This window comes from Mustela lutreola, chromosome 8, assembly GCF_030435805.1.
Source record: "Mustela lutreola isolate mMusLut2 chromosome 8, mMusLut2.pri, whole genome shotgun sequence".
Taxonomy (NCBI): Eukaryota; Metazoa; Chordata; class Mammalia; order Carnivora; family Mustelidae; genus Mustela; species Mustela lutreola.
Genome location: NC_081297.1, coordinates 42014537 through 42039830, shown reverse-complemented (window position 1 = coordinate 42039830; position 25294 = coordinate 42014537). Strand labels below are relative to the sequence as shown.

The following is a 25294-nucleotide window of genomic DNA, read 5'->3' as shown; positions in this document are numbered from 1 at the left end:
AGAATTAAGTAACATGGTTATGACAAAACTAGTATAATTATTTATGTAAACAAAGTTTTCACGGCTTACGTGTAATTAAAATGCTGAACGCAGTTCCATTCGATGAATAAGCAGTACTAGTCCACAGATACAGGAGGGAAAAAAAACATTGGTTTCATAAGAAGTGAATTTCAAGTAACAGTTTGTTACTATGTTTAATGATTACTTATCAAAACTTGCATCATGTTTGCATTATTTTGATCAATTATGTTCTAATACTTGTAATTTTGAAATGAGCACCTCGATTTCTTACTGAGTGTTGAGGCCTTTCTCAGTTCCTTGACTCTGGGCCTCTCCTCAGCGCAGCTCACAGCCGCCCAGAAAGAGGTTGGACAGCAGAAGCCACGGTCTTTTTGCAGCCTACCCCTGTAAGTGACATCCTATCACGTCTTACTCTATTCCTGTTCTATTGCTGGGGTCAGCCCACACTCAAGGGGAGAAACAAAAGGATGTATCTCAAGGGATCATGGGAGCCATCTCAGACGTGGCCCACTACAAATGTCAAATTCTGATAACATTTATGTCCTCTACATCTGTTTCAGTTCAGGATGAAAAGTTGTAGGTGTCGTCCTAAAAATGGGTGAGCGAATGCAGAGTTTTCCAGAATTCTAGAAATAAATAAAGGTGTTCAGAGACCACGACGCCTGAGGCCTTATGGAGCCGGGGCCTGTCAGGTGGCGGGGTCTAGCAAAGGGTCGCCAGGGGGCCTCGGGCAGCGGGAAGGGGAGACAGAAAATCCACCGCTCCAGACCTGGCGGCTCCATCCAGTCCGGGTGAGTGCGAAACACAGGGAAAAGCCAAGCGCGCCTAGACTCCGCGGGTGTCAGAGCAGGCGAGGAGATTAGACTTGAAATGCGGGCGACAGAGGCTGTAGGGAAACGGGGACAGGGGATACGAAGCAGTCTGTCGAGGCAAAAGCGGCAAGAGCGGCTGGGGGAAACCTCGAAGCCCTTGAGCCAGGGCTGGGGCCTGCAGTAGGCCGGGAGAGCGGAGACGCGCGCCCGACCTGGGATGAGCGCCCTCGGGGCGTCCGGACGCGAGAGCAAGCAGTCAGCGCTCGCTCCAGAGGATCGTCGGCGGTCGGGACCGGAGACCAGGAGCTGGGGCCACGGCGCCGTCCTCCCGCGGACGCGGTGTACGTCTCGGGAAATGGGGCGGCCTGGGGCGCTGTGGGCGCGCAGACTGGTCCCACAACGGGTGCCTGCCCCCCGGGAATTCAGTCTCGCAGCGTGGGCGCCAACTGTGTGGGAAACGACTGCTCCCCGTTCCTCTCCCGGGACCCAACCGGATAATGCGTCGGAGCCGGCAGTCGCTGGCAGGAAGGAAAGCGGGAGACCGCAGAGCCGGACCACGCCGCGGCCAGGGGTGGGGACAGAGACAGAGACGACGGCCACGGACAGCCCTGGAGTCTCGAGCTGGGGCCTGACGTGCTGGGACCGAGAAGACCGAAGTGGGCTGATCAGGGGCGAGGGCAAAGCAGGAAGCAACTGAAGTTGGGCGACGGGGCTCCCGGGTAAGAGAGGGGACGAAACTTGCGAGCGGGCCGAGGGCCTACGGCTAGGCGACTACAGCGGCCCGCGCGGCGGGAAACCCGGGCGCGGACGCGGAGGCGGGGCGGAGGAGCGAGGGGAGGAGCGAGCACCTGCGCGCACCGCCGGAGGAGGGCCCAGCGCGGCGCCGGTCCCCGGCCCAAGCCCTGCCCCTCGGCTGCCCGGCCCCTGCGCGCCTGGAAGCCGGAAGCAGGCGAAGAAGAGCCAGTTCTGAGCTTCTCCGAGGAAGGGGAAGGCCAGGGCCCGTGCCCCGCAGAGCCCCAACCGCGGGCCGCCAGCGCCCTGCGACAGCGCGGGACCATGGGGACTCCGCGCCGCGGGCCACCCGTCCTCCCGGGGCCCCCGCTGGGGCGGCTACTAGTGCCCCTGCTCCTGAGCGGGCTGTCCCTGGCTCGCGCCTCCCCGCGACTCTTGGACTACCCGGCGCCAGTCTGCTCTCAGGAGGTGAGACCCCGACGCGCCCTGAGGATGCTGCGGGGGCGGGTGAAGTGCCCCAGGCGGGGAAATGCGCGGGGGTTCTCAGAGGGTCCGAGGGTCGGCCACGAAGAGCGGCCACGCTCCCGGGAACTCTTGGAGCGGTGGGAGCTGCGGGGAGGACGGGAGAGCAGAGGGAGTTTTCGGGGAAAAGACCCGACCCAGCGTCCTGGGCAGGAGGCGGGAGGGCCGCCGCCGGGCCCCCCACGGTTCGGGGAAGGAGAGGGAGGTGTAGGGCCCGGCCGGAGAGGCGGGCAGAGTGGGTTAGAAAGGGAGGTGAGGAGGGCCCTTCGGGGGAGCCAGGACTGGCCTGGGGCGGCCTCCTCGCTGTGCACCCTGCGAATCCCCGTGGTGCAGGGGCGGGCCACGGCCCGAGCCCCGGACACCCATCCGGACCTCGAGAGCTTCCCCTCAAAGGAGTCCGGCCAGCTCCGGCATTCGGATTAGGGGGCCGCTGTCCGGAAGTCTGGGGCCGCCTCGGATCTCGGCCCTACTCCCCGGGAGAGACCCCGCGGTCCTAGAGCTCTGCGCGCGAATCCGGACGGCCGGTGCGGGCTAAGGGCCCGGAACGGTGAGACCGGGACACTTGTGCGGAGGGCATACGGCTAACTCCGGGCGACACCTCTCCAGAGGGGCGAAGCCCTGAGGATTAGGCAAAGGATGAAGACACCATCTATCCAGCTCCCACCACCACTCAGGTCCAGTTTGTATCTGTCAAGTAGTACCCGGGCTGTGCCCCCAGGAAGTGACACACCCACCTGTTGGGAAGTGGCCTTTTGTGGAGGACCATCTTCAGGGCAAAAAAACAAACAGCAAATCACCGTGCCCAACTCCACAACTTCTCCCCCCAAAGCTGCCCTCTCTCCTCCACTTGCTCTCTGGTTTCCTCAGCCCACCCCCACCACCACTTTTTTTTTTTTTTTTTAAGATTTTATTTATTTATTTGACAGTGAGAGAGATCACAAGTAGACAGGCAGACAGAGAGAGGGGGTGAAGCAGGCTCCCCACTGAGCAGAGAGCCCAATGTGGGACTTGATCCCAGGACACTGAGATCATGACCTGAGCTGAAGGCAGAGGCTTAACCAACTGAGCCACCCAGGCGCCCCCACCACCACTTCTGACCCAGTATCTGAGTCAGAGGATGTGAAACAACCAAGGAGATACTTCTCCTTATCTAATTTTGTGGAGGATTTGCCAAAAGAGGGTGGAGATGAATGACTAGCAGGATTTTTTTTTTTTTTAATATGAAAGATGTTGGGAAATGGTCTTGAGACTCCCACTTTTAGGCGAAACAGAACATATGCGCAGCAGATCCTTCCTACAGAAGTTGGTATAGAACTATTCTACCTAGAGAATTCGGTGTTCATTTTTTAATGGCCATTTGCCAGCTGCCTGCAAAATACAAGGTCCTACTGTTGCTCTGAACTGAAACTATCAAGAAACACCCCTGAGACCCTAATGTCCCGGAACTTAAATCATCTAGGAGGGGAAGAGGCTTGAAGATGCTAAGTATGGTACAGGGCAGCCTGTAGCAAGTGCTCTTTGTGCAACCAGAGAGTGGGCAGAATTCCAAGAAGAAAACTTATTTCAAGCTGGGATGTTCTTCATTGCAGATAAGGCACTTGGGCAGCCCTGCAGTGGGGGAAATTCAGAACCAGAGGTTGTGGAGCAGTCCAGGCAGCAGAAAGGGGTTGAGCCAAGGCTGTTGGATGGACAGGATAAAGTGGGTGGCTGCAGTGGAGGGTGTGTGTGGCAGGGAAGTGAAAGAAGCAGCTAGAAAGGCAGGTAGGGACTCCATGGTGCCATGGTGTGGGGGCTAGACTGTTTGTTTGACTTTAATTGCTCAGTGGGAAGCACTTCTGAAAGTTAGGAGCAGGGGCAGGGCTGGAGAGAGATACTTATCAGCCAGAGTTGTCTTAGATCTCCCACGTTTTTCCCCCTCCCCCACCTTGCCTTTACATTCCCACCTGGCTCACAGCCCCCTTATCTTCATGGACTAGCCCCTTTTTTTTTTTTTTTTTTTTTTTAAGATTTCATTCATTTATTTGAGAGAGTGAGAGAGATGAGAGGGGAGAAAGTCAGAGAGAGAAGCAGACTCCCTGCAGAGCTGGGAGTCCAATGCTGGACTCCAGGATCACGACCTGAGCCGAAGCCAGTGGCACAATCAACTGAGCCACCCAGGCGCCCCTGGACTAGTCCCTTTAAAAGAAAGAAACAAGCACCTTTCAGATTTCTCTGCCTCCTCAGAGCACTGCATTTGCATCCTGACTTCACCACCTAGAATCCCTGCAAGCTTGAGCAGCTCAAGTGGCCTGTGGCTGGGTGTCCTCCCTTCCACAAGAAAGGGCTGGGTGAGCCATCACAAAGTTTATCCGAACCACTTTCCAGAATATAAATGCCTGTCCAAAGCCCAGTTGCATTGAGTGTTCAGTGACTGTCTCCCAAGGCAGAGAGGAGCCTTCTGTACACCTATTCTGTTCCTGGCCTGGTGCCACACACACAGGGTGTGGGGCTTGATAAGTATTTGTGGAATGAGAGTCAAAGGAATGAGTGAATGAATGGATGAATGAAAAGGAGTGATTACCTGAGACCAGGCATAGCACTGTTTCTGGCTTCCTGGATTTAATAGCTCAAAACCCAGATGACTCTTGGGTTCCCCACAGAAATCGATATTGGAGTGACCATAAGTAATTGCAATTTCCTGAGCAGTCTCGGGTTGGCCCTTCCCATGGCCCGGGCTTTCCCTCAGGTCCCCCAAAACAGCTAGCCCAGAGAAGCTCAAGGGAAGACAGTGACTTGGATTTGGTCGGTATGAGTGTTAACATACTGTTTTATAGGCAGGATATGTGTTATCTTACAAATTCTTTTTTCTTTCCTGAGCACTTTGTGGTTTTGACTTGTGGCAGAATGTTTGATTTAAGCCTTCCCTTCCGGTTGCCATGCCACTCTTATGGTGTAAAAGGCTGTGTTCTGGGGACACTCGTACTTGGTGGAGGCGTTCCAGCAGTCCTGGCTGCCAGCCCAGTTACCAGTTCCCAGGCCATCATGCCCCACTTTGCACCCTGACCGCACCAGGCAGGCCTTCCTTCTAGAGACTGTGACAGCACAGAACCGCTGGAAGGACCCAGCAGGGCTGGGCAGGGGAGACACCACACGGGGTTCAAAGATCTGAGCTCCGCTTTGTAGCTCTGAGTCAGTCACTCCACGGTAAGGAGCCAGTGTTCTCACGGATAAAAGCAGCTCACCTCACAGGGTTCTGGGGAGAGCAAATACCGTGGAGGTGAGTGAAGGCACCAAACTACATGTGTTGTAGCTTTGGAAGGCTCTAGGGCATTCCATGGACCCGTAGCTCCGGGCCAGGCACTGTACTGGGGCTTCACCTGTGCAGCTTCCCTTCACACTCACAACGGCCCACCAGGCCGCACCACTGCCCCCTCCTAGAGAGGCTGGGTGATTGGCCGAAGGTCGCCCCGCTAGGGAGTGCTGGGCTGAGAAGCCAAGCCGTCTGTGACTTCAGAGCCCACTTTTCTTGACCAGGCACTTGGTCTTGTTCTTTGAATGTACAGAGTGTGACACAGTGAAAAGAAATTCCTTCCTTTTAATCCTCACCACTGTGGAGAGAGACTATTGGCCTACCTGTTGCAAGTGTCCCTTTTTTTTTCTTTTCTTTTTTTTTTTCCTTTTTTTTCATGTAGATGTTATAGCTGTGATTTAGAGCATGGATTCTGGAGCAAAACTGCATGGGTTTGAGGGTCAGCTCTGTGGGACCCTGGGCCACTTAACAGACCTCTCTGTGTCTCAGTTTTTTCATCAGTAAAAATAGGATAATGGGGGTGGGATACGCCTGGATGGCTCCGTCAGTTGAGCCTCAGACTCTTGATTTTGGCTCAGGCCTTGATCTCATCATCCTGAGATCGGCCCCACTTAGGGCTCTGCACTTAGCACGGAGTCTGCTTGTCCCTCTCCCTCTGCCATACCCCTTATGTGCACCTGCATGCTCTCTCTCAAATAAATAAATAAAATCTTTAAAAAAATAAAATAAAATAAAACCCAAACCAACAGACCTCTGTCCCAGCCCTCACTGCTCCCTAAAACGTTCCCAAAGATGATCACCTTCCATTTATTTTAGGGTTTTTTTTTTCCTTCCTGGCATTTGCCTCCACATTTCTAAATGTACTTATATTGTTATTCTTGACTTGTCAGTGTTAGATGTTACCTATTGACTCATAGTAGCTAAAAATTTTAATTTCTTACATTTCTCCTTCCATGGCTTCTCCCAATGTCCCCATTGTAGTTATAACACAATTTTAGTGAAATCCATTATCTGTATTTGTAACAAGTAGGTAACCTTCACTGCTGAGGCCCATAGGTGTACTTAGATTACATTCCTTTTCTGGTGTAATTCCTTTTCCCTTTCCAAGATGATAAGTGCCTTAATTCTTCCGTAATCTTCCATGTAACTAGTCAGGTTTTTTTTTCTGTCAGATTTGTCAGATGTTGTTTTCTCCAAACATCAGATAATTCCATTGATTCCATTCCCTCTCCCCCCAGAGAACTCCCTCCCGGAATCCCGGCTTCTCTAGGTCCAGCCTCAATAGATCCCTGGCGAGGCCTGTGGTGTAACTGTCATACTCGCTGTCCTGTCTTGGATCCTCTATGTGTCTTCCCAGGGCCTCCCTCCCTCATTCTCCTGGAACATATCCTCCTACAGTTTCCTAAGAAAAGGTATAAGGGTGTGAGGGAAGTATATACACATATATACCCTCACACTTTTTATTAATTTGGCTGGGCATTAAAATCACAGGTGAAAGATAATTTTTCCTCAGAATTTTGAAGGCCTTGTTCTGTTGCCTTCTAGCAAACAGTGCAGATGCTGAGGAGGCCAGGGCCTTGCTGACTCTCTGTGTGTGGTACCTACTTTTTCTCCCTCTGGGATTATTTAGATCTTTTTATGCCTGGTATTCCAGAAGTTTCATCATGTTGGACCTTGATCTGGGCCTTTTCTCCAGGCCATTCAGTGAAACTTTTTAATTTAGAAGTATGTATCCTTCAGTCTGGAGTGTTTCTTTGCTTTTTAATTTCTTCCCCTCTGTTTTCTGTATATTCGTCCTCTGGAAATCCAGTTAATCATACCTTGATTTCCTGAATTCATTCTCTAAATAGTCATTTATTTTCTCTCCTATTTCTGTTTGTGTTTATTCTACTTTCAGAGAAATTTCCTGAATTAAAGCCCAACCCTTTCTATGGGTTTTTTTATTTCCAAAGTTCATTTCCAAGGACCCTGCCTTGGAAAGGGAAGTATCCTGACAAGTATCCTGTCCTTGTCAGTGTCGCCTCTTATCTCTTTGAAACTATCATAATTTTGTTTGTTTTAATTTTATTCTGTTCCCAGCATTATTTTTTAAAATGTATATGTTTTGATCTATTTTTCATACAGGAAACCCTTCTTAAGTATCTCATACTCTTTGGCTGTCTGAGAAGATTTTTTTTTTAAGATTTTATTTGTTTATTTGACAGAGAGAGATCACAAGTAGGCAGAGAAGTAGACAGAGAGGCAGGCAGAGAGAGAGAGGGGGAAGCAGGCTGCCCGCTGAGCAGGGAACCCAATGCAGGGCTTGATCCCAGGACCCTGGGATCATGACCTGAGCCAAAGGCAGAGGCTTTAACCCACTGAACCACCCAGGTGCCCCTGAAAAGATTTTTTTATGAAGATTTTATTTGTTTATTTGACAGAGAAAGAGTGAGAGCACAGGCAGGGGGAGTGGCATGCATAGGGAGAAGCAGGCTCCCCACTGAGCAAGGAGCCCCATGTGGGACTTGATCATGGGATCATGACCCAAACCCAAGGTAGATGGTTAATGAACTGAGCCACCCAGTTGCCCCATCTGAGAGTATTTTAAGAACAAGGTCCTAATCATGATGAGCACTGAGTAATGTATGGAGTGTTGACTCATGATACCTGAAACTAATATATCACTATATGTTCACTATACTGAAATTAAAATGAAAAACTTAATGAAAAAAATTTTTTTTAAAGAATGAGGTCCTAGGGGTGCCTGGGTGGCCCATTTGTTAAGCATCTGCCTTTGGCTCAGCTCTTGATCCCAGGGTCCTGGGATCAAGCCCCGCATCAGGCTTCCTGTTCAGGGGGAAGTCTGCTTCTCCTTCTCCCACTCCCCCTGATTGTGTTCCCTCTCTTGCTGTGTCTCTCTGTCAAATAAATAAATAAATAAAATCTTTTTTAAAAAGAAGAAGAAGAAGAATGAGGTCCTTAAAAGCTGATTAAATACTCTGTGTAGGTAGGGGTTATTGACCGCTGGACTTCAGGGAGTCGGGCTAATAAAGAACATATCCTGTCCATCATCAGTGGACTCTCAAATGTTGGAATCAGGAGGTCTTTTCCAGGGCTTGGCTGCCAGTGTTCTGAGATCAGAGCAAGGAAAAAGGTAATGGTTCCCAACGTTCCCTGTGCAGAACTTCACTGAACCAGACCCCCTTCGGTTCCTTTGTTTATACTACCTTCCCAGACACATGATACCTTTAAAAGACCTGATGCTTTAAAAGGTTCTGTTGGCTTCTCTCTTGTCCTTTTTCCCTTCTGTACCACTCAGATCCAAGTTCCTCCACTTGACCTGAGCCATTTGTCTATGCCTCCTTCCACTTGGCCTTTAAAAATTTGTTCTCGGGATGCCTGGATGGTTCAGTCGGTTAACTGGCTACCTTCAGCTCAGGTCATGATTGCAGGGTGCTGGGATTGGGCTCCTTGCTCAGTGGGGAACCTGCTTCTCCCTCTGCCCACCACACCCACTGCTTATGCTCTCTCTCAAATAGATAAATAAAATCTAAAAAAAAATTTTTTTTTAATTTGTCCACATCTTTTGTCCACTATGTTTTCTCTTTGTCCATGAAAATTCCTAAAAATGTTCTCTTTCCTAGAACTTTCCTGTGGTTTGGGGAGAGGCAGAAGATAACATATGTCTATGGTCAACATGCCATGACCTCTAACGGAATGTGTTATTCTGTATTTCACTGATACGCATAATTTTCTTTTCTGCTTAAATCTCTTTCCCCTCATCTTCCCTCTCTTCATCTGTTCTGCTTCCATCCCTTTACTCCCAGTAACCCATGTGTTAATGACCTGCTATATATCTGTCCACATATCTTTACATGTTCATACAATGATATTCATCATATGTATCATATATGGGAAGGGTTTTCTCATCACTTATTTCCACAGAAAATTGGATCATATGCTAAATAGTCCTTCACTTATGTTTCTTACTCATCAACACATCTTAAGCATCACTCCAGGTCAAAAGATAGCTACGTAACTCATTCTCTCTTTTTTTTTTTTTTTTTTATTTTTTTTTTTTTTTAGATTTTATTTATTTATTTGACAGAGAGAAATCACAAGTAGATGGAGAGGCAGGCAGAGAGAGAGAGAGGGAAGCAGGCTCCCTGCTGAGCAGAGAGCCCGATGCGGGCCTCGATCCCAGGACCCTGAGATCATGACCTGAGCCGAAGGCAGCGGCTTAACCCACTGAGCCACCCAGGCGCCCCGTAACTCATTCTCTTTATCCTTTACGTGATATTTCCTGGTGGACAGCAGTGTCTTGTCCTCTGTGCCCTAGTCCTAGAAGTTTCTGGTGGGAGGAGAAATGAGCATGTGCGTGGAGGTTAATCTCCTTGCCGCCTTGGAAACAGAGTGACCCTAGAGTGAGCAGAAGCAGCTGGTGGATTCTGTTGAATGTGTGAGGAGTGCCTCGCAGAGTTTTGATGGCCCTGGGTGAGGGAGAATTCAGCGCCCAGAGCTGGACAGGACCCCAAGGGCTCATGAGCTGGTGTCCCAGAGGGTAGGGTCTGGGTGAAATGTCATGCTTAGAATCAGTCCCGGAGCATGTGCAAGGTTTTCATCCCTGTATCCGCTCTGTGAGTGAACCCTGGTGGCCATCTTCTCCCATCTTTACCCTGTCTCTCTACTCCCTTTTGAGAGAGACAGGCAGTTGCTGACCCCAACACCCGGTTTACATGCATACACCAAATCCCTCTCTTGTCCTGAAAATTGTATTCCTGATCTGCTTCAACATCTGTCTTTCTACTCCCAACTGATTGGTCCATTTTGCGCGTGTGGGTAATTCAAAATAGCCGAGCCTGGGTTCCTCCCTTGCTCTACTGCCAAACCTGAATATGTGTAGGTCACCCCTTATAATAAAAGCTTCCATTTACTGAGTGCTTACTAAATGCCAAGCTCTGAGGAAAGGCAGCCAGTAATTAAAGAGCAGCCATTATGTGCCAGACACTGGACAAATATTGTGTCATTGAGCAGGCAGTGACATGGTTCCCTGAACCCTGCAGCCAACAAAATTCTTCATCATGATTTTCTTAGGGCTTCTAGTAAGCGGCCTGTGTAACGGTTCGTGGTGCTATATTATTTTATTTAACTGTGTAATCAATAAACAAATACATTTCCGCTGTTTGAAACTTTTTGTAATGCAGATATTAGAAGCGGAAAGTGAAGGGCTCCCTCCCACACTCACACGGCCATCACCACCAGCCCACTCCCTGCCCCAGGATCTTAATGTATGTCTCATTTAATTCTCAACAATGCTCTGGACGTGGTATTATGATCATTCTGATTTTACAGTTGAAGAAATCAAGGCCTGGCAACATTTTGTGTCTGGCCTAAAGTCACTTAGCTGGTAAGTGGTGGTAATGTGACTCAGCTCCAAGGATGTGTGTGCGTATCTTCCGAAGTAGAGTCATCTGGCCAGACTGAAGTCAGTGATTGCATTTCCTACTGGTTGTAATTAGGGCTTCTAAATTTGGCTCTCCAGAGCTCCTCTGGGTTAGAGAGTTCACACATATTGCCAAAGTGGGAGGCAGCTATGAGGTCACATTTGTGCTTCGCTTTTCTGATCTATAAAACAGGGCTGAGGGTAACACTTAGCCCTAAATTCATGTGAGGATTTGAGAAATACTCTGTCTCGGTCACCCCGATCAGGGCCTGGCACCTAAGAGGGCTCGTAGGGAGGTGGTGAATTTTCCGCAGTTGACCCTGTTGCGGGAGCGGTGGTTTCGTTCCCTTCTCTCGCAGCACTGTGGTTCAGAAGGGAGGTGCGAGGCCCCAGGGTATTTAGAGGGTTTTCAGCGGGGTGCCCCGAGAGAACCCTCTCAGTGTCTTTTAAAAGGGGGAGGTTCCAGCATCTGGCTAGCTCAGTCGGTAGAGCATGAGACTCTTAAAAAGGGGAGGTTCCCAGCTGTTAACAGTTACTCAGAAAATGCCCTTTCCGTTCTGTCATCCACTGGACCCACTTGCCATCCTGTTTCTCCCTGGGTGGGCAGGATGGGAGAAACGTGAGGAGATGATGATTCCCTGCCCCAGGAGTGGCTCCCAAAAGCAGGGGTGATGCTGTGGACATCTTAGTCTTAAGAATGAGCCTAGAGAAGCATGGGGAGCCTGACTGATGCATGACCATTCTTTCCCCACTGTAATTACCTCCTTCCTTTCTTCCACAGGGACTAAACTGCGCAGTCAAGAATAGTAAGTCATCTGTTTGGGTTCATCCTGCTAATATTAAGTGCTAACCTCGTGCAGCTGTCTGACAGGAGCACTGCCCCTCCCCCTAGGCTCAGGGTGAGGGTGACAGCCTTTGGCAGGAGGGATCCCTGAGATTCCAGGCTGTGTGCACCTGCGCCTCCTATCGAGAATAGCCGTGATGCGAAAGTCAGGAAGTAAGACATGGGATTGTCACTTAGGTTTTGAACACATTGTCTGGGGTGCCACCCCGGTGTGTCTTCCATAGGACTTGATTTGCCAGATCTTGTCACTAGAATGTGAGAGACACCTGTGAGGTTGATCCTGTTTTATGTTTCAATTCAAGCAGGAGACACATACTTCAGGCATCTGTGCTAATTAGGGATGAGCCCTGGTATAAAACATATATCACCTTTTATTACTACCCCCATCCTTCCCATGCCCCATTTCACTGCTTTATCGCAAAACCAAGTTTCATGCTTTGTCTCCTGTCCTAAAATGTCCTTTAGACTTCAGAGCTTTGCAGGGGCTCAGACAAGCTGGAGAAGAGAGAGGCGGGGTGGCAGAGCTGGCCAGGGTCCCAGGCCCTGTGTGTGCATGATCAAGCTCTCTGGAGTCACTCCTGGGGGATCTTGCTTGCATGCCTCCTTCTCCAGCAGCTTCTTCAGGTTCTCGCAGAACGTGGCGTTCTCTGATTCCTGCACTTTCCGGCTCCAGGTACCTGCCTGGATGACAGCTGGATCCACCCTCGAAATCTGACTCCCTCATCCCCCAAAGATGTCCAGGTCCACCTGGACTTTGCCCACAACCAGCATGGAGACCTCCTACCTGTGGCTCGCATCAGATGGACCCTGCAGACAGATGGTGAGCGGGCGTGGGGGGAGGGGGACGGTGCTGGAGGGTCTACCCTCCTCCAGGGGAGCCTGTACGTCAGACCTGCTGCCTCTCCCACTAGATTCAGAATGGAGTCCCGGACCCGTGCTCAGACATGAGGGCCTAGATTTCATGCTGAAAGCCTCCATCATTTCATGCAGTCAATGAGTCCTTCTTTAGTGTTTTAGATATTAATCCATGATGCTGTCTTCTCAACCCACCATCCTTCCTTGGGCCTAAAATCCTTATCACCCCGGAAAAAAAAGTCAAGTGGTTCATTCTCTGACTGTGATACCAAATGGTAATACATTGGCCAGTGTGCTTTTTCCTTTAATTTAGAGGCAGGAATTTTTTTTCTTTTTTAAGTCCTCTCCACACCTAACATGGGGCTCAAACTTATAACCCTGAGATCCTACTAAGCCAGACAAGCATCCCTAGGGGCTAGCATGTTTTTAAAACAACACTTCCCCCACCAAAATCTCTTCAGGGATAGAGAGCTATAGACAGAATCAGGAAGATTGGGGTTAACAAGAGCCAGCCCCACATTTGTGACCGGGGCCCTGGGGAGCTCATCCTCCTTATAGCCCCTGGTGCCTACCCCAGCTTCTCCAAGGGTGGGGACAGCCAGGTTGGGAGATCCAGGCCACATTGCCAACACCCTAGCCACAAATCTGTACAGCCTTTACCTCTGGCCCAGCATCAAGTTTCAAGTGTCCTTGCCTGGCTGGGAAGTAACGCCTGCAAGGCTGTCAGCTCCCCCCAGCCCAGGAGTGAGCTGGAGGGAACAGGAAGTGGAGGGTTGGGTACAGCGAACAGATTTTCTTTAAGAGTGAGTTAGCATAACAGGCAGGGAAGTGCCACACCCAGCGGTTTGTCTCTGTTGACCGGCCTGTGTTTGTCTCTTCCCCAACCTGCAGCAAGCATTCTCTTCCTGGAGGGTGCTGAGCTATCTGTCCTGCAGCTGAACACCAATGAACGCTTGTGCATCAAGTTTGAGTTTCTGTCCAGACTGCAGCATCATCGCCAGCGGGTAAGCAGCTGGCCCCAGAGTGGACTGTGTTCCTCTCATGATAGCGAGGGGCAGAATGTGGTTTTTGAAACATCCCAGACACGCCCACCCCTGCTTTTGCTCCCAGAGTTCCCTAGTTGTTCAGCATAAAGTTGAGGAGAAGGCCTTGCACAGCCCCACTCCTGTTCTCTTCCTGTGTAACCGAGGTTTACGGGTTGGGGGGGGGGGGTGGGCTGCCTCCAGCAAAGAGCAGCTCTGCCCAGATCTGGGAACTGCTGTGGCTGGGGGCACAAGCGAGGGAGTTCTGCAGAACTCTCCATGTATTTTGCTGTTCGCTGCCCGATGGTAAAAGGTTGATTCATATTTGGCGGGTTTAAAGTATCAGTTCACAGAGTGTGGTCCCAGGACAGGCAGTATCAGCACGTCCTGTGAACCAGTTAGAAATGCTCGGCCCCACCCCCGACTTCTAGAATCTGAAACACTGAGTCGGGGCCCAGCCTTTGGTGCTGAACCAGCCTTCCAGGTGATTCCGGGGCAAGCTCCTGTCTGAACACTGCCAGTCAAAATCTACCAAAGGGCCTTTTTGCGGATCTTCTGCAAACCCAAGCAGCCAAGAACAGTTCCCTTCCCCTTTTTTTAATGAGAACCCCCAAACTTGACTGCTGGCTGGTTGCTGAAGCCCAGGTGCCTAGATGGATTTAGAAGCAAAGGACCACACACCCTCCGTCCACACCCAGACTAATTAGGATGTGAGTTTAAATCGGTATGTGTTATCTGCACCGTCCAGAAAATATCCTCACACCTTCTCTTATCTCTGCAATGAAGGCACCTTCAGGCACAGGCTGAGTGGGGGTCTACAGCCCTCCCTCTGCACTTTTGTATTCCAGAATATTCTCAAGAAATCCAGGCTCTCCCATTTAAGGAGGAAGAGTCACTTAACAAATGGTTTTTAGCTGCTGCTTGTGTGCTAGCCCCGAGTCCTCTGGCTTAGCTCCCTCACCCCCCCATTCTGGAGTCTGTGGGCTGACGAGGGAGGAGGACTGTGTTAGCTTTCCCCAGATTTTCTGGCATATGACACTACTGTCTACTGATGAGCCCAAATCTAGGTTTTTTAAGTAGGCACCGAAGACCAGAGGAAGCAAAGAGCAGAGACGCGTCTCCCTCTGATTTTGGATCTTGCCGTGGTGGTTGTTCTCTTCCCATTTCACGGACCTTTCAGGGGGCAGGTGGAGGTGGAGTTCTCTGGGCACACACTGCTGGGGGAGAGGTGTGTGTCTGTGTGTGACCCGTCCAACCTTGCCTTCCTCCCTCTCTTCAGTGGCATTTTACCTTCAGCCACTTTGTGGTAGAACCTGGCCAGGAGTATGAGGTGACCGTTCACAACCTGCCCAAACCTATCCCTGATGGGGACCCAAACCACCAGTCCAGGAACTTCCCCGTGCCTGGTAAGAGCGCCCTTCCAAGCCATTCCTTTCATCACTTGGCTCTTCCTCTTGGAGAAGAAATCGGCAGGTGGCTCAGATAGCAGCCTTCCTGCTCAGCTGGGCCATGGCTGCCGTTGTCAGCACAAGGTACCTACAGAATGAGCAGACACTGTGCTTGGGGAGCTCCTTGCCCAGGATGCATCAGGAAGACAAGCCACTCGGAAGAGCTTTGACCCCTGCTTCGAGCCTTGTCCCAGCTCTCATCACCTTGCTCTGCACTTTTGTCTTTTTCATTCCCCACCTGCCCTGCCTGGTTCTTCACTTTTTACCCACATTTATCTATCGCTGTCCCGTGTGTGACATCATCTCCTCTTCCCCCTCAGACCTGTTGTGCCTAGGAAGACCGCTGGGCTTACCTTCTAAAACGTCATTTGATGTCTGTGCACCTTCTAGGTCCCTTTCCTGCCAGCATCTCAGCCATAGCCTACATTGCTCATTGTTCAAAGCCAAGTACACATGGAGCCCCAGCCCCCCCGAGGACAGGGTCTGGGGCTTAGACCCATCCGTGCACGCTCTTGAGCCCACCATTGCCTTGTGTGTAGGCAGTGCAGGAAATGCCTTCTTAAATTCCTGGAGTGCCACACACACACAAACACACACACACACACACAGTCTGCTTACCCTGCTTTTATTTCTCTTCATGTTAACCATCGCTCCCTGACACATTGATATTTTCGTGATGTTACATTATGCTGTTTTTTATTTGGTCTCTTCTACTGGAACGTGCTCTCCAGAGGGCAGGGGCTCTCCCTTACTCAGCACTGTATCTCTAGTGCCTAAACCAGTGCCCGGCACAGGTCGGGTGTTCGTAAGTGCTTGTCAGAAGAGTGAATCTCCCAAGGCCCTCCCTTGTTCCTATAATAGACTGACCTAGTCCCTATCACAGCAGTTCATACCTGTCACATGTCTTCTTAAACCAAAGTGAAAATGATACAGTCAAGGCCATTATGGAAGGGAAGTCAGGAAGAGGTCTTTGGAGCTGTGGTCCTCAAGGCAGTCCGTAAGTCAGTGGCATCATTGAATCACCTGGGAGCCTGTCAGAAATGCAGATTTTCAGGGACACTCCCCAGACCAACTGCATCAGACACTACCCAGGGTGATGCACAGGAAAGTTCGAGAAACACTGCTGTGAAGGAACAAAGTACTTCTGCCCCTGTCAAGAGTCAGAGGCAACTTCAACAAAAGCTTGGGGCGGGCGGAGTGGGTGGGGGAGGAACTGAAGTGGGCGGAGACTCTCAGAGCAAGCTGAGGAATACAGCTGAGTCTGGAAGGTTCTCTAAGAGAGGAGGGAATGATACAACCAGGTCAGCCCCCAGTTCTGTGGAGCCCCTGGCACGTGGCAGCAGTTCACTCCTGGAGCTTGCTTTGACGGGGCTGTCTTTGAACAGACTCCCCAGAAGGAAAGAGGTGGTTATCCCTGGTGTCAGGAGTCTAGAAAAGCCAACTTTCTAAGGCTGAAGCTTAGTGGTTCCCCTTCTCTCCGGGTTGGCAGGCTGCGAGGACCCCAGGATGAGGATGACCACACCATGTGTGAGCTCAGGTAATGGCGGGCAGCGGCATTGCTAGGAGAGCTTCCCCAAGTGCATACGCGCGCGCGCACACACCCCCCTCACTCCCAACCCGTGTCTGCCCTGGGCAGGCAGCCTGTGGGACCCCAACATCACGGCAGAGACCCTAGAGGCCCAGCAGCTGCGGCTGAGCTTCACCCTGTGGAACGAGTCTACCCCTTACCAGATCCTGCTGACCAGCTTTCCACACACGGAGAACCAGAGCTGCTTCCATCATGGCCTCATGGTGTCCACGGTAAGGCGTCACCGTCCTGAGCGTGAATGCCACGGCGTCAAGCCTCCCAGTACTGTGGTTGATCCCAGGTCTGCACCACTTGGCTCTTATCTTTCCTTCTGACATGTGGTCAGGGTAGAGTCAGGTCTGTGGTGGCTCTTTCCTTGGGCTCCATTGTGTAGTTGATCTCTGCCCTGCTCGCCTCCCCCATCCTCTCAGTTCCTCCTTCCTCAGGCCCTCTGGTTCTCCTTGCCTTTTATTCCACCTGTTCTGAAAAGGACCTGAAGAGTTTTAAAACGTGGGTATCGAAACAAAAGGGAAATAAAGATGAGGAAACGAGATGAAGCGAGGGTGGAGTTTCTATGGAAAATGTGTGTCAGGCAGTCGGCTGTGAGCACAGGCTTGTCCTCACGATCCCCAGCAGCCCAAGCAAAGAGAGAAACGCTGGTCACTAGATGTGTTCCTGTGTCAATGAGCCGGTTGCCATAGGGAAATGGAGTTTCTCCCGGAATGGAAACCTGGAGAGCCGTTCTCCGCACGGCATTCCTCCAGGACCCACTGGACAGCGATGGCCACGTTCTCAGCAGCTGCGTTAGCGCTGCGGCAAGCTCGTGCCAGTACAGCCTGATGCCCCCTCTCCTCTCCCTGCAGCCCACACTCGAGGAGTTCCACCAGCGGGCCAACGTCACGCTCACCCTGTCAGACCAGACTTGGTGCTGCCGCCACCGAGTGCAGGTGGGTGTGTGTGGTGCGGACAGGTGTGGGAGCACATGCACAGGAGGGCACTCTACCTAGAGGGGCTGAGTAGGGAAGGAAGGCAGCTCAAGGACTCCTGCTCTCTCTAGGGACCTGGCTCCCCGACCCCGTGGGGATCACTGCCTAGAGAGGCATCCTGTCTGCCTTCCCTAGCCCCATACTCCCCGCCTCCCCGGGCAAGGCTTCTTGGCACCCAGTAGCCAATGGACGATCTGCCTCTCAGGCCCGTGGGGATCCTGGAGTGGCCGGCCAGTTCTGCTCCCCGCAGCAGCCTCTGTTGGCAAGGAAGCCTTCGTGGAAGGCCTGAGCCCCCCACCCAGCATCTCAGCGGCCCGCTCTTCCCCACTTTCTCTGCTCCCCCAGATCCAGCCCTTCTTCAGTAGCTGTCTCAACGACTGTCTCAGACACTCCGTAACCCTTCCCTGCCCAGAAATTCCAGATGCTCCAGGTAGGAGGTGTATGGCTGCTCTGGGGCATTTTGGGGGATTGAAAGTGAAGGAAGGTCAGCACCTTGAGCTGAGCCCTGACCTGGTGCTAAGGGTGGGGGTGGACTTTAATTTTACTTGGAGTTATTCAGGCTTGCAATGCAGAGCTGTAGAGACACTGCTGGGTTGGCCTCCTGACTGCCTCTCATTAGCTGTGCAGCCATGGGCAAGACACTTAACTTTTCTGATCCTCAGCTTCTGTGACTGAAGAACTGGGGATCGTTCGTGTCCGAGAGTTCTGGTATGGACCACAAAGTGCTTTACCACAACTCCTCGGGCCATGAAGTAGAGCGTGCCTCCTGTAGTACGTAGATGAGGAAGCAGAGGCACAGAGATGTTCAGTAACTTGTCCAAGAGCACTCAGCAGGGAAGTGGCAGAGCTGCGCATCCCCTCTTCTGGCACCGTGGCCCACCCCCACTCGGAAGCCTAGCCCCGAATGGGGGCAGAGAGCCACAGCCATTCCATCGGCTGGAATGAGGATCTGGCCCCCAGGTGGGAGTTGGGGCACCTCTTAGCAGGCCAGCAGCTCACATGTGTCCTGTAGACATTGTCATTAAGCAGAACAGGTCTCTGGAACGCCCAGGGTAGGGCCGAGGTCACCAGAGGCCCCTGGTGGACATCAGCGGTGGATTCTGTGATTACTGCTAATAATGAATACTGTTTTCCCTTTGTTCCCATTGCAGTCCCGATTGCAGGTAAGGCCAGCTGTCCTTCCCATCCACTGCAGGAGTCCCTGAGGCCCTTCGTCAGGGGCCACATGACAAGTCCCTCACTGAGCCTCATCTGGAACTACGCAGAGAAGGAGGCCAGCCCGGGGGTGGAGGTCGTCAGCATGTCATGGCACAGGCCGGAAAGGACTGCCCAGCGGCTGGGCAGCGGGGCTGGGAGAGCTCAGGGCCAGCGGGGCAGGCCTTCTCTGCCGTGTCACTCATGTCGTTCTGCTTCCCACAGACTACATACCCCTGTGGGTGTACGGGTTCATCACGGGCATCTCCATCCTGCTGGTGGGTTCCGTCATCCTGCTGATCATCTGCATGACCTGGAGGCTGCCCGGTAAGTATCGTCACAGCATTTGCCCCTCTGTTCCCCTCTGTCTCCCTAGGCCCTCCTCTCCCACTCCAGTCTCTGAGAGGCCATACTGGGGGGGCACCCTGTAGTCCCAGCCCTTCCATCTCAACTGAAGTACCGACATTGTGTCTCTTGGGCCACAGCAAGCTTAACTGTCAGGAGCTTAGCCTGCAGAAGGCTGACATGAGCTCGGATCCCAGCCCCACCACTTACACCCCAGGCCGATTACTTCAGTCCCTGAGCCTTGGGTTCCTCTTTTATAAAATAGAAATTAAAAAGATACCCACATCATAAAACGAATGGAAGGATTACATGAAATAATGTATATGACTTCTTAGACTAGAGCCTGGCACTATTTGCTCGACAGATGTTAGCCATAATTTCGTTTATTGTTACCAAAATTAATATTTTTAAAACGAACTGGATTGGAAGAGTAAGGGTAGAGTTTCCCTGCCTCAGACATGATCAGCCAGGCAGGTGGGAGAACCTGAACGAGCCCATCCTGCACCCCCCAGATGCGTACATCTGTCAGGGAGAACAGCAAGAGATAGCATAATGTGACAGAGAAGGCTCTGGATGGGCCAAGAACACATGGATGTGGCCCCCAGCTCTGCCTCCCTACAGCTTACTGAATAAACCCTAGATCTGGTTTTGCCTTCTGGAAAATGGGATAATAACCCCTCCTTCTCAAGGTTGGGGTGTGGATTGGATGGCCCAGCGTGGAAGGTCCTGGCCAGTGGGTGCTGGGAGATAGCAACTCCCTCTCCCTGGATCCCTGTCTGGCCAAGTTCTGAGCAGAAAGCACCTGGGGCCTTCTGGTGAAGGGCTGGGCCTTCCCCTGCCCCTCCATGGCCCCTCACCCTTCCTTCACTGGCCTGAGAGCCGTTCCCACACTTACAAGAACTTACAAGGTTCATCAAGGTTAAGTATCAGTCATTATTAATTGTTGTGTGATGGGCTCTGGAAGACCCACCGCGAGGGCCCTTCTCCACAGGACCATTAGCAGGGTCAAATAAGTTAACATCTCTGTGAGTGCTTTAAAGATTGATTGATTGATTGATTTGGGGGATGGTGGGAGAAAGAGAAGGCATCTCAAGCAGACTCTCCACTGACCCCCGAGCCCCCACGGGACCCCATCTCATGAGCTGAGCCGAAACCAAGAGTTGGACGCTTACCTGACTGAGCCAGCCCCTCCCCATCCCCCAACCCCACCCACACCTCCGCCCCCTGGCATGAGTGCTTCCTAAACTGTAAAGCCCCCCATAGATGCCAGGGAGGCTTTTTCTTCATTTCTGTAGTTGCACTCTGACCTTCTGTTGAAGAGTCCCCTATACCATGGGATGAAGGAAAGGACACTTGTTTGACTGCCTTTGGTAGTTCTGGGAAGAGGCCCAAGAGGTGGGAATTGAAATTCAGGTTCGAAAAGTCTTCCTTGGCCACCCGTGGGTTCTGGGCATCCTGCCACATCACCGAGGAACTGACTCCCGCACCACGGTTCCTTCTTTGCGTCTCTGGGGGAACCGTTGCTTCAGAATGTCGTTTCCTTTCCTCACTTCAGAAATACCCGGAGGAAGTGTTGTAAACGGGCCTGGTGGGGGCTGCTTCTGGAGATGTGTCGTAAGCCTCTTACAAGGACAATTCTGGGAGAGAGGCTTTCCCTGCACTGGGGGGTTTCCTCAGGGCTGGCCAGACCGTGGGGAGGAGAGGAACCATTGCTAGAACGAGGGACCATGCGGGGGATCCCCTAGTCACCATGCCGGGGGTCCTGGCTAGGTCAGTGCTACAGAATATTCCTGACCCCAGCTGACTATGTACAATGTGCCAGACATTTCACAGATACAATCTCTTTTCATCTCCACCACACAGACGCCCTTTACAGAGGAAGAAACTGAGTTCCAGAGCCCTCAGTAACTTTCCCACATCTCCCAGCTGTTGATGGCAAACCTGGGAGTCACACCTGAGCAGCTCCTCACAGCACGGGGTCCTGCAAAGGCCCCAAAGCACCTACCAACTGTTGTTTCTGAACGCCCTCGCTAGTTGTCTGCCCTGGGTCAGGGCTGGGCCAGCGCTCCATCAGACGGCCCCCGGGAACTGATCCCTGTTGCTCCTCCAAAAGAGCCGCTCCAGCGTATTTTTTTTTCTTTCAGGGTCTCATCGTGAAAAATATGGTAATGACAGCAAATGCACAGGTCAGTGTTTCCTGGTGTGGGTGGGTTGGGTTTGGTGAGTGTTGCTGTCAAAGGCATGCTCGAGGGTTCTCTTGAGACACAGGGGTGGGTTGCCTTCTGCAGTTTAACTCCTGACTTCCTTCAGAAGTCTTCAGCATGGAGGACCCACCTTCTAGGACCCCCACACAAAGGGGACCACAAATGGCCAGGCTGGGATACATTTTTGAAATCACTTGGGCAAGGGAAGGAAGAGTAGGGTACCATCTTTGATGAAGAGAGTTATAGGTCCTGCCTGTAACAGATTATAGAATATATAGAATACTATAACAGTGTTCTGTAGGCAGATCTTTGTGCCTTTTCTTCTTTTTAATTACAATAATTAAAGTGTAGGCTCAAGGCCAGATGGGAATCTTGAGAAAGAAATTCACTCTCCCAGAAGGCACCGCACTGATTCTTTCCAGGCAGCCAGAACGGGCCTTATTGCAAGGCGTCGGCTGCATCACTGAGAATGGGGAGCCCGTGTCTGCTGGTCCAGTTGCCCCCAGGCTGACCAGTGGGGACCGCTGCCCTGGGCCTGCGGCTTGAGGGTCGGTGCAGGTGCACAACCAAACCCAGGGGCCTGGCTTTCCTTGTTTCCCTCAGATGTCCTGCCAGAGACCAGCCTGACCCCACCACCCCTGAAGCCCAGGAAGGTCTGGATTATCTACTCCGCTGACCATCCCCTCTATGTGGATGTGGTCCTGAAGTTCGCCCAGTTCCTGCTCACTGTCTGTGGCACAGAAGTGGCCCTTGACCTGCTAGAGGAGCAGGTCATCTCAGAGGTGGGGGTCATGACCTGGGTGGGCCGCCAGAAGCAGGAGATGGTAGAGACCAACTCCAAGATCATCATCCTGTGCTCCCGAGGCACCCGGGCCAAGTGGCAGGCCATCCTCGGCTGGGAGGAGCCGGCCGTGCAACTCCGGTGTGACCGCTGGAAGCCAGCGGGGGACCTCTTCACCGCGGCCATGAACATGATCCTACCAGACTTCAAGAAGCCAGCCTGCTTCGGCACCTACATCGTCTGCTACTTCCGTGACATCAGCAGTGAGAGTGACATCCCCGACCTCTTCAACATCACTTCCAGGTACCCACTCATGGACAGATTTGAGGAAGTGTACTTCCGGATCCAGGACCTGGAGATGTTTGAACCTGGCCGGATGCACCGTGTCGGGGAGCTCACAGGGGAGAACTATCTGCAGAACCCGAGCGGCTGGCAGCTCAAGGAGGCAGTGGAGCGGTTCCGGCAGTGGCAGGTCCAGTGCCCAGACTGGTTTGAGCATGAGAACCTTTGCTCAGCGGATGACCAGGACCTCCCGTCGCTGGACGAAGAGGTGTTCAAGGAGCCCCTACTGCCGCCAGGAAGAGGGATCATCAAGCAGAAACCCCTGATACAGGAACCCGCCTCCGAGGGTGCCCTGGTGGGAGAGCTGCTCATCAGTGAGGAAGGAAGAGGACTGTGGAGGCTGGACCCTCAACTCCTGCCCCAAGGAGAACTGGCAACCCAGGCTCTCCACACCGCGGTGCTCCCAGTGGAGGAGATCCCTCCGGCTCAGGCCGTGGAACCCGTTCCTCTGGCCACCGAGAGTAACACAGCAGGCCGGTTGGCTGTCGGGGAGGCAGACGAGGCCTGCCCACTGTTGGAGGGCTACGGCCCACAGCGGAACAGCGTCCTCTGCCTCCCCGTAGACTCAGAGGCCCCGCCTCTCTGCAGCACCCCGATGGCATCGCCCAGCTGCCTCCCGGAAGACATCAGGGAGCAGCTCGAAGGCTTGATGTTCTCCCTCTTCCAGCAGAGTCTGAACTGCCAGGCCCTGGAGGGCTGGGACAGAGCCCCGGTGGCTCTCAGAGACCTCTGCACACCCTCCGAGGAGGAGCAACGGCAGTCGGTGCAGTCTGACCAGGGTTATATCTCCAGGAGCTCCCCACAGCCCCCGGAAGGACTCATGGAGATGGAGGAAGAGGAGGAAGAGCAGGACCTGGGGACATTGGCCAAGCAGCTCTCTCCCGAGGACCTAGAGAACCTGAGAAGCCTCCAGAGAAGGCTCTTCTTCCAAGAGCTTCAGAAGAGCTCTGGCTGGGACAGTGTGGAGCCGGAGGAGCCCTAGGGCCTCCCCGCGCGCAGGGTGTTGAGAGAAGGGAGTGTGTGTGTCCACGAGGGTTCATGCGAGTGTCTGTATATATGTATAGATTCCTGTATGAAGTGTTTGCCTTTAGATGTGGCCCTCTCGAGCCCTAGGTCTGCCCCTGAATTTTCTTCCTCTGACCTTCTGGTCATGTTCTGTCCCAGCAAGAATCCACAGCCCGTCCCTGCTCTGAGCCAGCGATACAGTGTCATTGAGCCACCGTCGTGCCATTTTCAGTCATGCAACATTTATTTTGCACCTCTTGTTGCCAAGCGTGTGAGATGTAAAGGTAAATCTTACAAGGTAGTGGCCCTGGTCACTAAGGGGTGAGAGTGACAGATTAGCAAACAGGATGGTCCTGTGTGTTGGAAAGGCTTGGTAGAGGTCTGCCTACAGCTATAAAAGCACACAGAAGGAGCAGCTGGGCCCAGAGACTATGGCTGGAGTGGGCAGCGCCTGGGGTGGGGCTGGAACCAGGGGGGCTAGAGTGGGAGGACAGGACAGCCGGAGCCCAGGCTGGAGAGGGGCTTGTGGGCCAGGCTAGGGGGGTTGGGACATCAGCCCAGTGGCCTGGCATTCCTTTGATAGGGTTACCTGCTGCCCTGCAGAGGAAGGACCTGAGGACCAAAAATACCCGAAAGCCCCTGGGCAGCAGCACCCCCCAAGCTCGAGAGGTCCCAGAGCTGGGCACCCAAGCCTGGGTATGAGATATGGAGGCTCCGGCAGGGTGGGCGCAGGGGAGCAGGCCTCTCTGAGGGGGAGGGAAATGGGCCTCTCTGTACTTAAAAGTCTGAGGCTCAAAGGCAGTATTCGAGGAGAGATGCTAAAGTTTAGTGAGTAAAGAAGCTGTTCTTCAGGTGCCTTCTTGGGAGGAGCTGAGGGCTTCTGTCTGTCTGGGTCCCGGCCCGGGAGGCCTTGTGCCCCTGCACTCGGGTGAGCTCCTCGCCTGTACCCTCGCCCTCAGCTGGAGCTCCAAGCAAGCTTCAGGGACGGAGTGATGGGAAACCATCCCAGGGTGTGTGTGTGTGTGTGTGACACAGACATGTGCACACAAGGGAGATAATCAATAAAAGAAGGAATAAATGTGTCTACTCTGGTGAGAACCCCACTTTGTTCCGTGGAGTCACATGTTACCAAAGGACAATTTCCCAGCTGTCCGGTCCTTAAAGTTGTGCGATTTCCCGGCACAACCTGGGGGATGGCAGGTCAGAGGCCCAGACTGCGTACAGCCTGTACACAGCCCAACGGCCACGAAGGACCAGGGGAAGCAGGGCTGCACACAGGGTGTCTGTGTCCCCCAAAATACCTCAGTGTGACAGTAGCAGAGGGACAGGTGATTAGGTCGGGAGGAGGGAGCCCCAGAGAGCTCCATACACCCATGAGGGTGCAGTGAGATGGTGTCCTGTGACCCGGGCAGCAAGCTCCCACCACATATCCAGGATCCAGTCCGCCAGCTCCTTGGTCTGGGACTCGCCAGCCCCCAGAACCATGAGCTACTTGTGTACTTGCAATCTGCCCCATGTTCAGTGTTCTGTTCTGAGCCCTTCCAGACTGAGCAAGATTGGGAGCCACATTCTCCCAGCTGCTGGCCTCTCAGGCTCTGTCTTCCCTCCAGTAAGCTGCCCGTGGGCCTCGCTGGGGCCACATGCCTACCAAGCTTTTGATGGTGTCGCCCCAGCTTCCACAAAGTGCTTACTCCATGTCCAGAGTATGGAACAGTATGGTGGACTGGACACGCCACCGGTGTGCCCCAACCAGTGTGGCCTTGGTGCCCAGAAGCATACTTGTCATTTGCATTGCATTCCCCACAAGCCTTGACGTCCAGCTCTGCTGGCCTTGGAGGCCACGTGTCCTCCGTTAGCACTGTTCACTGCGTCCCTCTCTAGGGCGGCTGCTTGTTTTCCTAAC

General features: G+C 52.7%; 1 protein-coding gene across 4 annotated transcripts; it reads left to right on the top strand.

Annotated features, from left to right (window-relative positions):
* The first annotated feature begins 1727 nt into the window (after positions 1-1727).
* IL17RA (interleukin 17 receptor A) lies at positions 1728-24473 on the top strand. 4 transcript variants are annotated; one of them, XM_059184349.1, is made up of 13 exons: positions 1730-2033; positions 11580-11604; positions 12316-12462; positions 13389-13501; positions 14799-14925; positions 16457-16504; positions 16604-16767; positions 17398-17481; positions 17866-17950; positions 18672-18683; positions 18940-19041; positions 21204-21245; positions 21867-24473. In XM_059184349.1, exons 1-13 carry the CDS (start codon positions 1890-1892, stop codon positions 23366-23368), a joined length of 2595 nt encoding a protein of 864 aa, XP_059040332.1. In that variant the 5' UTR covers positions 1730-1889; the 3' UTR covers positions 23369-24473. The 4 variants fall into 4 exon arrangements, with proteins under 4 accessions (XP_059040335.1, XP_059040333.1, XP_059040332.1 ...); XM_059184352.1 differs by lacking the exon at positions 18672-18683 and having other exon boundaries at positions 1728-2033; positions 18898-19041; XM_059184350.1 differs by lacking the exon at positions 18672-18683 and having other exon boundaries at positions 1729-2033.
* The last annotated feature ends 821 nt before the right edge of the window (positions 24474-25294 follow it).